Source organism: Dermacentor silvarum, chromosome 1, assembly GCF_013339745.2.
Source record: "Dermacentor silvarum isolate Dsil-2018 chromosome 1, BIME_Dsil_1.4, whole genome shotgun sequence".
NCBI classification, from domain to species: Eukaryota; Metazoa; Arthropoda; class Arachnida; order Ixodida; family Ixodidae; genus Dermacentor; species Dermacentor silvarum.
The window spans coordinates 214,956,649-214,972,058 of record NC_051154.1 but is presented as its reverse complement, the minus strand read 5'-3'; the positions used below and the strand labels follow the sequence as shown (position 1 = coordinate 214,972,058).

Below are 15,410 nucleotides of genomic sequence, written 5' to 3'. Positions count from 1 at the left end.
CGCAGTGTTACTTGTGATAGGACATTTCCATAAAAGGTATACAGAAGCATGTAACACTTCAGTCTTCTGGTGAAATTTCTTTTGTGCAGAATTGTGCTCTGAGTGGCTTTAAATGAAGGTCCGGTCAGCTGGGCAGCTTGACAGTAAGTAGCAAGTGAAAGAATAATTTCTGCAGTCAGTTACATTGACAGTAATGAAGCAAATGAACTGCACATGAATAAATGCATGTGCAAAGGTGGTTTCATTACATAATTATGGGATATTGAAAGCTACTGTCAATATCATTCCTTTTATTTGATGAAATATTTATGCTGTAACACCATACATCAAATTGCGTATTAATGTGCAATCCAAGTTGTAGTAGTCATACAATGGCAAACGTGGTGTGCTTTACAAATGGTGAAATAGAAGCACAGGGTTCATGATAATACAGGTTTTTGTCTTTGCCATTGCTGTGCCTGTCACCCTATTCAATGTATAGTAACTAGTCCAGCATCTGTTACGTCCATTAAAATTGGCTATGTGTGAAAAACTGCACCACTCTAGACAATTCACTTTATTCCGGTGCAGGTCTACCTCATCAACCTGGAGCGTCGGCCAGAACGGCGCAAGCGCATGGAATACTGCTTTGAGGAGCTCGGTGTCGCCTTCAAGTTCATCGCCGCTGTCGACGGAAAGTAAGTCTTGCAGGGCATGCTCCTAAAATATCATTACAGGAAAAAGGAACAACGAATGTTCCAGTATTCCTTTAGCTGTGGTGTGGGTGCTTGGCCAGGTTCCTTTCCCTTAGAAGTAATTAAACTGCAGTCAAACGACATCTTGCTAGACAAGTACAAAGGAGAAAATGTAATTGATTTCTATAAACCACCCAGCTCTCAAACTTAAAGGGATACTAAAGTGAAACACGGAATCAGTTTAGGTTGATAAAGAATTCTTGAAGAACTCTACTTTTGTTGATTTCGTGGTAATAGGTTGATTATTAGAAAGAGAAATGTTGGTAAAATGTTCACTTTTTGAATTTCGCGCTGAAACCCTACAGTGGGTCTGTCAGTGTGACGTCACGGATTGCAAAGTATTTTTTAATGCATTTAGCATACTTTGCCTACTTCAGCGATTTTGCAATCTAGCTGTCTAGCCTCTTACGCATACCTACTGGCCCAAGTTGTCTACCAGCTTGGGCCACTAGGTATGTGCTCGTGGTCCTGATGCCATCATTGTTGTTTCATTGTCTTCATTTCAGCTTCGTTATCTGACTCTCATCATGCCGTTGTTGTCATGCCTCTAATGCCGAACCAATGGCCAAGCGGTCCGATAGCTTGGGCCACTACATACATGCTAATGGTCATGCTGCTGTTGTGGTCATTGCATGGTTGTCATTCCAGCTTCATCTTCTGAGTCTCTTCATGTCGTCACGCCATCGCCATCATATCGTCGTCGTGATGCCGTTGTCATCGTTCCATTGTCATCTCTCCTGCTTAGTCATCCGATTCTCGTCTTGCTGTCATCATCATACTGTCGTAGTCATCGCATTGTCGTCATGCATCGGTGTGATGCCGTCATGGTCATTCCATCGTCGTCACCTGACTCTCGTCATGCCGCCGTCGTCATGCCATCATTGTCACGCCATCATTGTCACACATTCGTGGTTATACCAAGGATGTCATCCCATCGATGTCACGCTGTTGTCTTACTATCGTTGCTATACTTCAGAACGTCATACCATTGTAGTCATGCTGCCTTCGTCGTTTCATCAATGTCATTGCTTCTTCACCACTTTATCGTAATCAAGCTGTCGTCCTTCAATATGGATTGTGCCGCTGTTATGCCATCGTTGTCATTGCATCATTGCCAGACATTTCTCATCATGCATTCGTTGTCATACTGTCACCGTCGTGATTGTTCCGTTGTCGTCATTAAAGCTTTGTCATCTGGTTGTCGTCAGCCGTTGTCGCCACACCATCACCACCATAGTCTTCGTAATACAGTCATCGTCATGTGATTGTTGTCATACACCTTGTCGTTGGCCAATTGTCATCATGCTGTCATCGTCAAGCTGTTGTCATTATACAATCGTTATCTATTCAGAATTGTCATCTCATTGCTGTCATACCGCCTTCGTCATTTCATCGACGTGATTCCTTCGTCATTTTGTCATCACTGCGTCATCGCCAAACAGTCATAATCGTGCTGTCATGTGCATGTCATACATTCGTTGTCAAATATTCTTCGTTGTGACGCTGTTGTGATTGCTCCATTGTCGTCATTCTAACTTCATTATCTGATTCTCGTCGTGCAGTTGTAATCACGCCATAGTCGTCATACCGTCGTAGTCATGCCATTGTCTTCATGATGTCAGTGTGGCTCTGTCATCGTTATATTATCGCAAATATTTTAGAATCGTCATTGCAATGTCGTATTGCTGTCTTTGTTCCATAGATGTAATTTCTTCTTCAACACTGTGTCGTTGTCATACAATCGTCATCATGCCGTCATGCTCATCACCGACCTTGGCATGTGAGTGTCATAGCAAAGTGGGCTGATACCGGAAAGAATATATGAAGCATATAGCTGAAGCAATGGAAGTTCCAGAATGACCACTACAGGTTATAAATAAACATATTTTGATCAACACATTGTGTCGTTTCATTAATTGAATGCTAATCGCATTACCGTGCACAGTCATTGTGAAATTGGTGCTTCTGGAATTTTTCGTATTTAGGCCATTGTGGTTCAGTAAAAGTTCTTGAAACATTCCATGCTCTCTCTTTGGCTCTTATAGAATAAAATGCAGTCCATCTTTACCGATAAAAGCTTAACTAGGCCCGAACAGATGGCATAAACATCCGTGACGTCATGGCGGGCTGGTGCGGAAATATGAAGGTGGCGTTGCCACCCGTCTTTCACTTTTGCGTCTTTTCTGCCTTACCAAGCATCTTCTCACGGTAAGAGTGGCTTTTTAGGTATTGTGAAAGGGTAATTTAACAACACAGCTTAAATAATTTGGAATTTGGAAAAATGGGAATTCGTGATGCAGGGCCATCTGACGAACACTGGAGTGCTCTGCTTATTATTGGCTCATCAGGCTTGCCTCCACATTTCACTATACTAATAGTAAAGTCAAAGCATCAGGTCCACCGCCAACATTAGACCCCGTGTTATGTCTTGGCCGTCTTGGCAACAGGACGTAAATTCCATACATTAAATTATAATACATTCTGCTTAATGTAGCTGTGTGGCATTTTGCTGTCATCACATACTTTTCAACTTGTGCTGGTTGCAAATATGTAGATATGCTAATGTAAATATGTGACTATTTGCTTCCCTAATATATTTGTTTGGTAAGAATACCGCTCATTTCTATTTATTGGCATGTTATCACCATTGATATATTTTTATAGTCAGCTGCTTCTGGTTTAATATGTTGCAAATTGTATCCATTGCTATTTGTGTCATTCTGAAGTAAATTGTCGTGTACGGTGTATTGTACGTTTTATTCAGTGGCCACCATCGTTCTTAGCCAAAAATTTAAATATTGGCAAATTGTAGTGCAGAAAAACACAGACAGAGAGAAGAAACGAGATGATAGATGAGCACTAGCTTGTTTCTCTCGTTTCTTCTGTATATATGTGTTTTTTTATGCTATAAGTTGCCAATATTTTGAACCAACAGGCCCAAACAGCTGCAATTCTAAAGAAAGCCTTCGTAAATACTAAAATTTCTTTTCCGATCTCATGCATATTGCACTCCATGCCTTGTTTCAGTGCTGTCCCACGTTTTCTTTGCCGTATGTACGATTAGGTTTCACCTCCTGTTCTCTGTAAATAATATCAGGTTCCTAAACGCGCTAGAAGGCCTTTATCATTGATGTGTTCTGTGTCGCAGCTCTACAATGTGGTTAAGGTATAAACAGGGAGTTTCCACAAAATAACTTGTACCACCTGCCTCAGCTTTTTTTTTTTTTTTTTTTTATTGCCACTGGAAAACCTGTGATGCAAGGCGTGCTTTTTAGGGCTTGACGATTTGGTCGATTAGCTATGGAGTAATTTATTAGTGGCAGAGTCGGGGGTTAATCTTTCAACCAGGTTATTTGGTTCCATTGTGCAATAAAATCACCCTAGCGGGCCATCCAAAAACGCTTTTGTGCACCTGAAGGTATGTCTTGAAGTACGTTGTCATAAGAAAAAAAAAATTGTCGGCCCTTCCACTCCCTGAAGATGGATGGTAAGCAAAGCTTGTCCCTTTGTATACCTAACTGTCCCCTTTGCCATCAACTTTATGTTTACTGGAATGTGCCCTTGTTCGTCATCCTGCCTTAGAATCTCTTCATTCATTCATACTTGTGTCGCTGTTCATTGGAGCGGATTACACTGATGAGGGACAAGTTGTTGTCGAACTACAAACGCTTGCGTTCGATGTCTCGAGTTTGCTTAGCGGTGTGGTTAGCAGCATCCGACCGCCATTGCCACTTGCGATTCTTCGAAATTAAATTGCTTAAAAATTAAATCTGTCCGTTACGTAAAACGTAAAACATTGAATGGCTCATACCCTGTGGGGTCTCACACATGTGCCCTTGGGACAAAGGAACGACAACGCAGTGGTGCAGACAATCAAAAGGGCATTTATTGCACCTTTCATACACTAATACATTCTAGCCGAATTACAACCAATAGAACATTCACACGGGCGCGCGACAAATCAAGGAAGTCCGACTCACCGCGACCCGATAGCGAGCCAATACGTTCGCCCCATGCTATGACACCATCGCCTAGTCGTTCACGTGTACAGTCACGCGAACGGTGGCGCGCTCGAACGATCCGTGTTCGTCCATACCGGTGTCCTGCTCTTAGACTCGCACGACGGTCCCGCGAAGCGGGCCGGAGCACGCGCGATGAGTTCGTGCGTGTTGGCCGCCGATCCCAAGCTCAAGAGAAGAGCGCCTTCGACCTTTTTCTCCCAAGTCACCCTGCCGTTCGGTGGCGTTAGCATCGCGACACTCGCGCCATCTCCCGCAATGCGCCGCAACCACCACGACCGCTGCTGGGCCTAGCTACGTGGAGAAGCCGGACTACAGGAGACATGCGGGGAAAACAACATCAGGTACGCGTGAGAGTCGCGCATCCCCACAACCCCCGTAAACGCGGCCTCCCCATCACAAGGACAGAGAAGTGAAATTCTACGCTGGAATGATTAGCGGCAACGCAGCCAGCTGTGGAAGCAGACGACGACAAATGTGGGAGTAGTGGCACGAGCACGTGCCGAGCACGAGCGCAAACCGAGGGGCACCAACGAGCGAGCTGCCGAAGAAGATGACGACGCTCGAGCCAATGCTGATGATGTTTTTTTGCGTACACAGATGCCACAGAAATATGTGCCTTACAATAAGGTTCGCTTGAATAATATATCCAGTACGACAGTGATTATTGTTCATAAATAGCATACTGCAGAATATAGCAATTAAAACTGCATAGCTGTGATCGCACAGAACGGAAAGAAGAAAATGGGGCTGCTTTTCAAACACGTAGTTGCGTAACATTGTCAAGGCTCACTTTAGTAAAGTAGGCCCACTTCAATAAAGTGAGCCCACTTTTACGAGTTGTCTTTTCTGGCAACTCTTAAAATGTAAACGTCATCATGGATAATATGGTGCAATACACAGGACAGAGAGTACGACGAAAAATTAGGAGTGCTCTCTATCCTCTGTAGTGCGCTAGTTTATTCTTGACAATGCTTCACCAACTGGCCTACGCTTCTACGCTGCTGAAACATAGACACTAGGCACAACAGTCAACACGAATTCGTAGAAATACCGGAGTTGCGGTAACAATACACCAACAAAACAAAGTGCCCTACGTAAAGAATGGCGATGTTTCCCTGACCACCTCAACATCTTGTAGATAGTATCTGATTTGTGCAGATAGAATGACTGAACAAGCAAGGAAACTGCACTGCTACCTGGAAATGTGAACAAACTTGTCTGCCACCACAAATGTTTACTATTTCTAATCAATAAACCCATGGAGACACGACGGTTAAAAGTGAACTTCTATTCCTAAAATAATTATTTCACTCCTTTTCTGGACAGTATGCCAGAGAGTGAACATAACTGATAAACTAAAATTCTTTGAAAAATAAAGCATGCTGATTATTTGGAACAAAGGTTTTAGTCAATGCTCAGTACCATTACTTATGTTTAGGAATTTATTTTCACTGATATATTTAATTATTTATTGTCCGGCTCACGACACCACCACTGGTCGCCAATCTGGCCCCCCTCGCCAAAAAGTTTGGATACCCCTGGCCTAGATAAATGTACTCTTGGGCTGATTCCAGAGGCTGAATACCAATAATGAATTCTAGTTCTCTTGCCATGGTATTGAACAATACTTTTGTCTCCTGCAAGTTAATCTGCAACCCTACTCTTACATTTTGTCAGATGAAGTCCTCAATACGTTGTTGCCAGTTATTTCCAGCGTTGCTGACTAGGACAGTGTCATCTGCAAACCACAGCTTTCTGAAATATTCACCATTGATCCTCACTCCTAGTCCTTCCCAATCTCTTAGCTTGAATACCTCTAAGCATGCAGTGAATAGCATTGGAAGGATTTATTTATTTATTTATTATAACTTCAGTGTCAAACGGATTACAGAGGGGAGTGGTTACAGCAAAAAACACAATAGATAAAAAAATGAAGTGAGTTAGAAAATACATTACAAAGGTTAGAAAATCATTACAATGATTATACAATTTTAGGTAATTAACGGTATATTAAATAAATGGTTATAAAAAGAATATGTGATATCTACACAAGTGAAGTAGTTTATAAATATAAAGAACAAAGATATTTGATTATAGGATGCTAGCCTAAGAGGCTCAAAATCTTTGGTTATCATTTATAAGTTCAAGTTGGTTCCAGTCAACAGTCAACGAACGAGTGATGCTAAAATGACTGAAAAAAAAAAAAGAAAACGAATTAGTGTGACTTGATTCAAGACCAACCTTATAGCAATGATTAATTCAAGGAGCTGTGAACCTTGGTTGAGAAATGAGTCGTGCAGAATTGAATGATTCTATAGATTGCGAAAAACGTTAAATGCAAGATTTTGCAACGAAATTGTGGCAGCGCGAGCGCCAGGTTAGTTTTCATAGCAGATACACTCGTGGTTCTACATATTATAATTACACAAAATGAAACAGACTGAAATATTCGAAATAAGCTTTAATGAACATAGTTTGTCCAGAGCAGGATATACTCATAAAGGGGTCAGGCAAGTGTCTTCTTGCCCAACCTCTTCCTTGATTTGTATGTTTCGCTTTTCTTGTGGAGAACAGTGCTTGCACCATAAGAATCTGTGTACAAGGGAATGTGGAGCCTCTATTTGTTCTGTCTGAATCAGTCCTGCCGTTATTTACTGTATTTGAAATGCAACTTCATTTACCTTTGTCCTACTACCTTTAAGACTTGCAGCCTTTGAATGGGTACATACCTTTTTTTATATGCCTCTAGATCGATTCTTTGACTTGATAACAAAACATGCTGTATAGTTTCTGCTGTGATACCAGATGCTACAGACGAATAGTCGTCTTTAGCAAATTTTCCCCTATTAACACTGCGTTCAGAGTATTTGTCACAGCTGTCCCCGATTCGTCGTCGGCGCGAAGTCGATCGACGGGGTAGACAAGCTGGTTGGTCGTTCCGTTCGCAAGCGAGCACAGTGAATAGAGTCAGAGTCGGGACTAAACAAAAAAACAAGATATTTATCGGCTGATAAATATACACAAATTAATAAAATAAAATACTAAGAAAAACACAAGACAGACTAACACACCTGAGCTTAATATCACACAATGATGAAGACAAATAAATACGGGCAATTAACAGTACATAGACATATGAAACAGGGCGCGGATCAAATAGACAAGAATACACTTAACAGTATTTCACTAAAGCAAAGTTCAAAAGAAATCAAAGTTCAAAATAAAATAAATGGTGTCATACGCATGGCCGGGCAGTATCAGCAAGTCCATAAACCGTGGAAGTCGGTGCACAAAGCTTTCCCGAAGAGTGCTGGCGGGGATGCGAATTGCTGAGCTGGGTTTCCCGGGAGTCTAGATTTGACGTCTTCTCTCAAGCAGGTTGAGCTAACTTGAGGTGAACTACCGTGAGCTTCGTTGCAGACGCTGGTTTGACGTCTCGTACGTCAACAAGTTCCTCGGAGTTCCGACGTGGCCAGGCGGCCCAGGCGATACTGGACGGCACTAGCCCCCCAACGGCTTCTTAACAGCGCATAGGTTCAGCTTCTAGACTAATCAGCAGGGCCTAAAACATGCGCTTAAATAGCCTCTCCTTTCCCTAGTTCCCTAGGTAGGGAAACTGCCGCTACGTAGCATTCTCCGAATTCAGCTCTCTTAGCTCCCAACAATCTTGGCCGCGCCCTTTCACTGTGGACGAAGAACCGCAGATTAGCCTCTCTCCCAATGTCAAGGCCCAAGGTTGAGCCCGGCACTACTACGTGGCCGTACGCGCACACTTCGGGGTCCGTAATCGGCGTGACGCGTCTGGAATCGAGATGGCAGCCCGAGCGGCCACGACGCTTTTGACGCCCGTAATTCGACGTGTCGATGTCGAATGCATTATACGCTGCACAGTCAGGAGCCCATGTGTTTGACGCTCGTAATTCGGCGTGTCGATGTCGAATGCATTATACGCTGCACAGTCAGGAGCCCACATGTTTGACGCTCGTAATTCGGCGTGTCGTTAATCAGCGTCCAAACCATTCGAAAATATGCCGCTCCGTGACAGTATTAGATACCCCTATATGGGTTTGAACAGTAGTGCTCAGCGCTCTGTAGCGTATCATTTCGTTTCTCTTTTTCATGTCATTCTTTACTGTTCAATATACCAGGTGCACGAGGTATTTGAGAACATAATGTTGGCTTCAGGCAGAAAAGAATATCTCCAGCAAAAATAGACATATTTTCACCAAACTTTGGGAAATACTTCTCTTAAGGTTTATTTCCACAATTACTCAATGAATCTGCCATCCGCAGCAATAATCTATTCAATTCGGCTTCAGACACGGCTGCATGCACGGATCAGGTGGTCCTTAGAGATGTTAGCCATTTAGTCAGCAATGGCGGCCTTCAGCGAGTCTTTTGTATTATGTGGCTGCTTGTTGGCCTCTCTCTCGACGCCGCCCCAGACATAGTAGTTGAGTGGATTTAAATCTGGAGAACTAGGAGGCAACAAGTTGGGAATAACGTGGTCGTAGAAGTTGTTAGCCAGCCACTTCCGAGTGACGCAGGCTGTGTGGGCGGGAGCCGAATCTTGCTGAAAGACATAAGGTCTTCCTTTCAAAACAGTCTCTATCCAGGGCTTTACAACGGTGGCAAGCACCTCCATGTACGCGGCAGTATTAACACGGGAGTCCTTGTGCAAAAAAGTGTGGCGGCATGAGGTCACCCTCGTTGCTGACGATGGCTAACACCATCACAGACAAACAGAAACAGAAAGTTTGTGTGCATCACTGTAGGCACCTCATCAGTGCTTGCACAAAGCCACCTGTCATTACGGCAGTTAACTTTTTGGTGTTGGTCAAAGTTCTTTTCACCTGAAAAAAATCGGAGCATTCTAGGCTCCTCAGGTCTCTTCAGCTTACTTAGCGGAGCAGACAATTCTCCCAAGTTTTATCGGACATGAATTGCCCCCCCCCCCCCTCATGATATAGGAATGGTACCTCAAGTCCTCGTGCACAGCGAACCTGACAGTCAACTCTGTGACTTGGAACTCCTTTGCAATGGCCCGCATTGACTTCCCTGGGTCGTCACTCACGATGACTTGCAGCCGCCGGAGAAAATGAGGGGTTCTGACGACGTCAGAACCCCTGTGCTTTGTCCTTTTCACCACAGATGCCACGTCACCGCCAGAACACATCAGTTCTGTCTGCACATTGTAAACGAAAGACTTCGCTACATTCAGAGAGGTGGCAATTTCCAAGTCGCTGTGGTGTGCGGCCAGGGCAACGAGGACTGCATGGCGTTTCATTTCCTGCGTCAACCTGTACGCTTCCATCTTTGTGGCCGGAAGAAACCGACCCATCTTAAAGCCCGTATTTCGAAAGCTATTATATGCCTTACTTTTCGGCCAAGCTATGTGCCAATGAGGCTACGCACGTGAGCCCATTTATTAATTTTTTTATGCACGGACAATATCAGCGATGGTAGTTCTTTTATTGCAGCCTTGTTGCACAGCCTTGGTTTCTGCCGGCCACCCCTGCTTTGGAAAATGGAATGTTCCTGGCACTTTCACTATCAGCGCGCTCGGGAACAACAGCACCGCGTGTCGCAATTTTGCCGCTCCGGCCACCAGTCACTTGTGCTAATCTTTTTTCGCTGGGACTGTACCTAGTTATACCGAAACAAACATTCCTGCTAAAAATATGTGCATCTGCATTTGACTATATGCAATATTTAATTTAATATTCTACGAGGCGCCTTTGATTATATTGACACGCGTATTAAATGTTGACGATTTCGGGGAACGTTTTTCACGTGCCAATCTGTGTGTTATCGCTCAGAGCAAGACGCGCCTTTCTGTACTGGAAGTGTCTTGATCGAATATTATCGCAGGTTCTATCCGTTGTCTGTTGTCACCGAACCTGGTGAAATCAGATTGTATGTGCAACACGAATCGTGTAGTACTTTCCGGAAGGCTTGCAAGCACCAACGATTACGTTGGGACCTGCTTGACCCGCAGATCAGATTTCGACGAGTGTGCTCGCCGCTATATCATTATGCTGAGTGCTGCTTGTTTTGCTGGTTGCAGGTTCGCCCGATAATACAATTCCGTGACTTGCGTTTTGTGCCATTGTGGTTGTTCACCGTCTCTACAACATGACAATATTAACCAAGAACCGGCTAATCGTTGGGCAATATTATGATTAAGTACGGTGCGTCCTACAATGTTTTTGTCAGCTATTCGCCGTTGCTGCTGTGAACAATTTTTTGTCACGGATGTGTGAAATGCACCACGTGATCGCGGAAGGCCACTACACCGTGTTTCAGTGGCTGCCGTGTCATTGCGGTATCTTTGGCAGCGACCTCGCCGACTAAGCGGTTAAAAAGGTCAGTTAATCTTGCCCGAAAGGCGAAGTATTGATTACAGCAGCAAAAGTTTAGACAGCTATACGAAGTAAGGTTAGTCGTTTTAGCAGCTGCATAAACTGCTGTAAACATTCGCTTACTAGCTAAATTAACAAGAGCACGTTGTCACGCGCACACAGGCGAACAAACATCTCACTCGATGACCGCGGATCCACTGCTCTCGGAGCGCTGGCGTGATGAAGAGCGGCTTCAGCAGCGGCGAGCGAATTCCTCTTCGAGCTGCCTCTCGCTTCAACGCGAACTAGGCGCGCGAGAAGCGGCGCACACGAAGGTGTCCGCTATCTCAGGTCGATTAGCCTTCGAACCCATCGCAGATTGCCTCCAAGATGGACGCGCGCGGCCGCGCTCAGCCGCCGCTGCTGGAGTGGAAGTGGAGATGCCCACTAAAGGCCAACCTCCATGGAGCGAAAAGGCGACGAACTTTCGGCGGCGGCCGCCCGCCGCCCGACGTCAGAAAAATGACTGTTCGCCGCCACCGAAGTCGTCGCGCGCGGCGTAGAGCGTGGACCAATCGGACCACAGCGCAGAGGTTGACTTCCGTCGGTTGCCCGTCGACGGGAGTTTCGGTTGTTGACGCTTGGCTACTGTTCGGCTAGTTCGGCTATTTCCTACCTTCGTTTCAAACGCTTGTTTTCCAGCGCTGTTTCACCTCCTTGTGGGTTGTTCTGCCTCAAATGTTCTAGTTAATATTATGTGGTCACTGCTTGTTTTGTGTAGTCTATGTAGTTAGAGGCTTCGCTTCCCGATGATGCTCTGCCCAATGCCTCCTTTACTAGTAAAGGAGGCATTGCTCTGCCCATGCATACCCGCAACATGATGCCTTGCGTACCGCCGTGTTTTGGAAAGACGTTTGATTGAAGTTTGCAGGGCGTAGTTCACTGGCACATCCGAGAAAAACGCGAGCTGAAGCATCGCGTAGGTGCGGCATATGGGCGGCTCGAGTGACAAAAGAACCTTCTCGCAAGCCACGTACGTAAAACATGGCTACTGTAACATGGCGGCGGGCCCCACTGCCCGCTTCGAATTGAATTTGGCGTGGCTTTTGTAGAATTCGCTTCGTTCGTAGCAAATGACTACGTAAACGGCTTTCGCTTAGTCTCAGGCCGCTTCGACGACAGTATATTACGGATAACCTTGTGGAGTTTTCGAGATCGCTTCTCGTTTCAAACGAAACGAAGCCTAACGAGGGAAACCTTCGATATGTCAGTGTCACATCGGTGAAATCGAGAGATACGCGTGACGATGGCATATGGCCTTTGAGATCGGAAGATCTCGCAGGCCAACTAAAACTGTAATAAACATGCGCTGCTTAGCGTACGCTGTACTATAACGTATAGCGTTGTCACAGACCCCGTTGAACGAGGTGCAGACGCCGGACCAAATTCCAAAGCCGACTTATCAGCTTCCGAAAATAATCCCACGAAAGCAAGGACAATTAAGAGTGGGCCCTCTGGTGCGCAAGCGAACGCCGGTTGCTGTCCAAAGACCGAGTCAGTGCCTAGAGTGGTCAAAACACAACAAAATATATTCTTCACACAAGGCAGTTACACACACACTTGCACACGTAGGCTAGATACAACACAATACAAATCAGATGGGTATTAACAAACACAAGAAGATAATTAACGACAAGCACTAAGAGTCCAACACGTAAAGTACAAAATAAATAGGAACACTAAGTGTCCAATCGTATTCACCGTGCTGGTTGGTCTTGGAGTCAGACGATCTCGGCGTGGCTCTGGGCAAATCTCGAAGAAGGAACTTCTTCCAGAAATGCAGACGCTCGATGAACTCGTCGACTAGCTTGCCGGGGAATCTCCTTTTTCCGCAGACGCTCGGTCTTCACATTACATCACTTCACCGGTGCCGACTGAACTCTTAAACTCCCGAATTCCTGAATTCCACTAAACGATTCTCGCAGGGCGGTTATATAGCTTCCACAGGCGTTCTCGAACATTCTTATCGGTGTCGTGATCTAGTAGCATTGCCAAAGCTTGGGAAGCTTCTACTCTTTTCTCGTACCTTCGACCGCCGCTGTCGGAGCCTTCTCGAGGGGGGGTGATGACTCATCCTGTTGGCGCGCGTTCACGCGGTAGTAATGTCTGTCGACTCGCCGGGTGAGAAGGTGTCTCGGCGCGCGCGTGCTCTCTCTCTCTCTCTCTCTGGTTAACGTCGCTTCGTCGAGTCTCTTCCAGACGTTTCGGCGCCGTTGTTAGCGTTGCTGCTTGAGGCGTATGCGCTCTCCCCCTCTGTTGAAGTTGCCGCGGGGCCGGCGTGTTCTTTCGCTGGCTTGCGCGACACTCGGCACGCGCTTGGATTACGCGCTCTTTTGTGACAAGCGTACGCTGCACTATAGCGTATAGCGTACGCTATACTAAAACTGTCTAATAACTTTCGTTGTTTCCTCGACAGCAGGGCAGGCTCGAAGGCGGAAAACTAAGCTGCGCGCGAGCGGAGAGAACTGTAAACAAACGCAGGGTGACAGACGAGGGATAAGTATTGGCGAAATACCGACGTGCCGTGTATTCACACATACAAAAAAAAAAAAAAAAGTTAGTCTAAATAGATGCCAGCTAACAGCGAGCACTTACTGTACGCACTTGTTCAGGTCAGGTGCCTTATCTTACGCGTAAAAACATTGATTTAGGCGTTGTTTTGCCTTCTGCTTTCATTCGCCAACGTCGCTTTCGTAGCCTATTTCGTCTGGCCGCAATGGTTCCTCGCGGCTGCGTCGACCACATGGTTGGCGGCGTTCGCCGGTTCTTGGTTGCATGGAGTGTGGTGTGACGAATTCGCGACGTCGCTTCGCGCTGGATTTTTCGTCACGTGAAATTCGTCGCGAAAGTTCGCTGCATGGAGGAAGCTGTCCCCCTGCCCCTCCTAGCGCGCGCACATCTACGCTCCCCCTCCCTACACCCCCTCTCTTGTGCACGTGAGAAGACAGCGCGCACCGCGAGAAGACACCGCCGCATCAAGCGACCATCCATCTCAGCTCACCCTCGCAAGCCTTCGCTCGCACCTTACAGCATACGGCGCGCGGCCGACGGTGACGACGGTGGAGGAAGTTTGCTTGGGATGTCCATTTCATTGCTCTCGCAATAAAATGCACATGAAGGAACAAACCTTGTTTGTATACCTTTATCGAGAACTGATGCAGCCCAACACTGAAGCTAGCTCGTCGTATGACATTGCGGAAGCGGCGCATACCTGACTTGTCTCACCATCGGTTGCATTCTCTCGACCCATCTATGCAAGTGCGCCTGTTACCTGGTCTGTTAGCGGATCGTGAATTTATGTAGTTGTAAACTTTAAACATTTTAGGCGCCATTCCTATTTGTGACGCAGTTTGCGGAAGTGCTCTCTGGACTAAGCCAGGATGAAACGTGTATCGTTACGGAATGATAAAAGGTGGGGATGTGCGAGTATTCAAAATTTCGAATACGAATCGAATAGCCCTTGCTATTTCATCCGTATACAGTTTGAAAATTCACTATTCGATATTGTCGAATATTCGTTTCTGTTCGAATGTAAGGGGATAAGAACACTAAAGTCTCGACGAAAAAATCGATGAAAGACAGGGCTGTTCCGTATGATTCCGCTGCAGGAGACCCACGCTTTTTGTTGCACAGGTGCATCAATTTCTGAGCGAATGCATGAGACAAATAACTTCCACTCATGCAGACAACCATGTGAGCAGTTTGAAAACAGTTTATTGACACCGGTGCGCGTGGTCAAACCTTGTAATAGCACTAAAAACTAAAACAAAAATTTTATACAGGAATCTGGATAATATCGGCTACAAATATGAACACCAGGAGGAATTAAAAAAATTATACAAGCAGCATTAAACAGGAGAGTGGGGCGAATTCATCATTTACAGCCCTGTCGAGCTTTGCAATACGGGTGTCACAAGCCACACTTTTGATCGCGATCAAGCCCGATCCGGATCGAATTTCTCGGTCTTGATTGGCTTCTTTGCGCAAGCTGCGTGAGGGAGCCAATCGGAATCGAGAATTTCAATCGGGATTGGGCTTGATCGCGATCATAAGTGGTCATATGTGACACTGGTATAATACTCACGAGTCACGGATAACAAGTAACCTCTGGGAGAACAAAATTCAGATATTATGCAGATATGTAGAATGAAGCAAAACTACAAATAACGTCTACTAAAAATAAACATACAACTACGTGGAAACAAGCGACAATCTTAACCAACGAAAACAAGAATCGAAAAGCAACACATACA

The 15,410-nt window shown here is 45.4% G+C and overlaps 1 protein-coding gene across 1 annotated transcript in view; it reads left to right on the top strand.

The window, feature by feature from the left end:
- LOC119436751 (glycosyltransferase 25 family member) overlaps positions 1–15,410 on the top strand; it is a 367,617-nt gene that overhangs the window by 50,169 nt on the left and 302,038 nt on the right. The window contains exon 8 of the mRNA XM_037703743.2: positions 571–677. Coding sequence (XP_037559671.1) covers positions 571–677 — 107 coding nt within the window. The remainder of the gene's footprint in view (positions 1–570; positions 678–15,410) is intronic.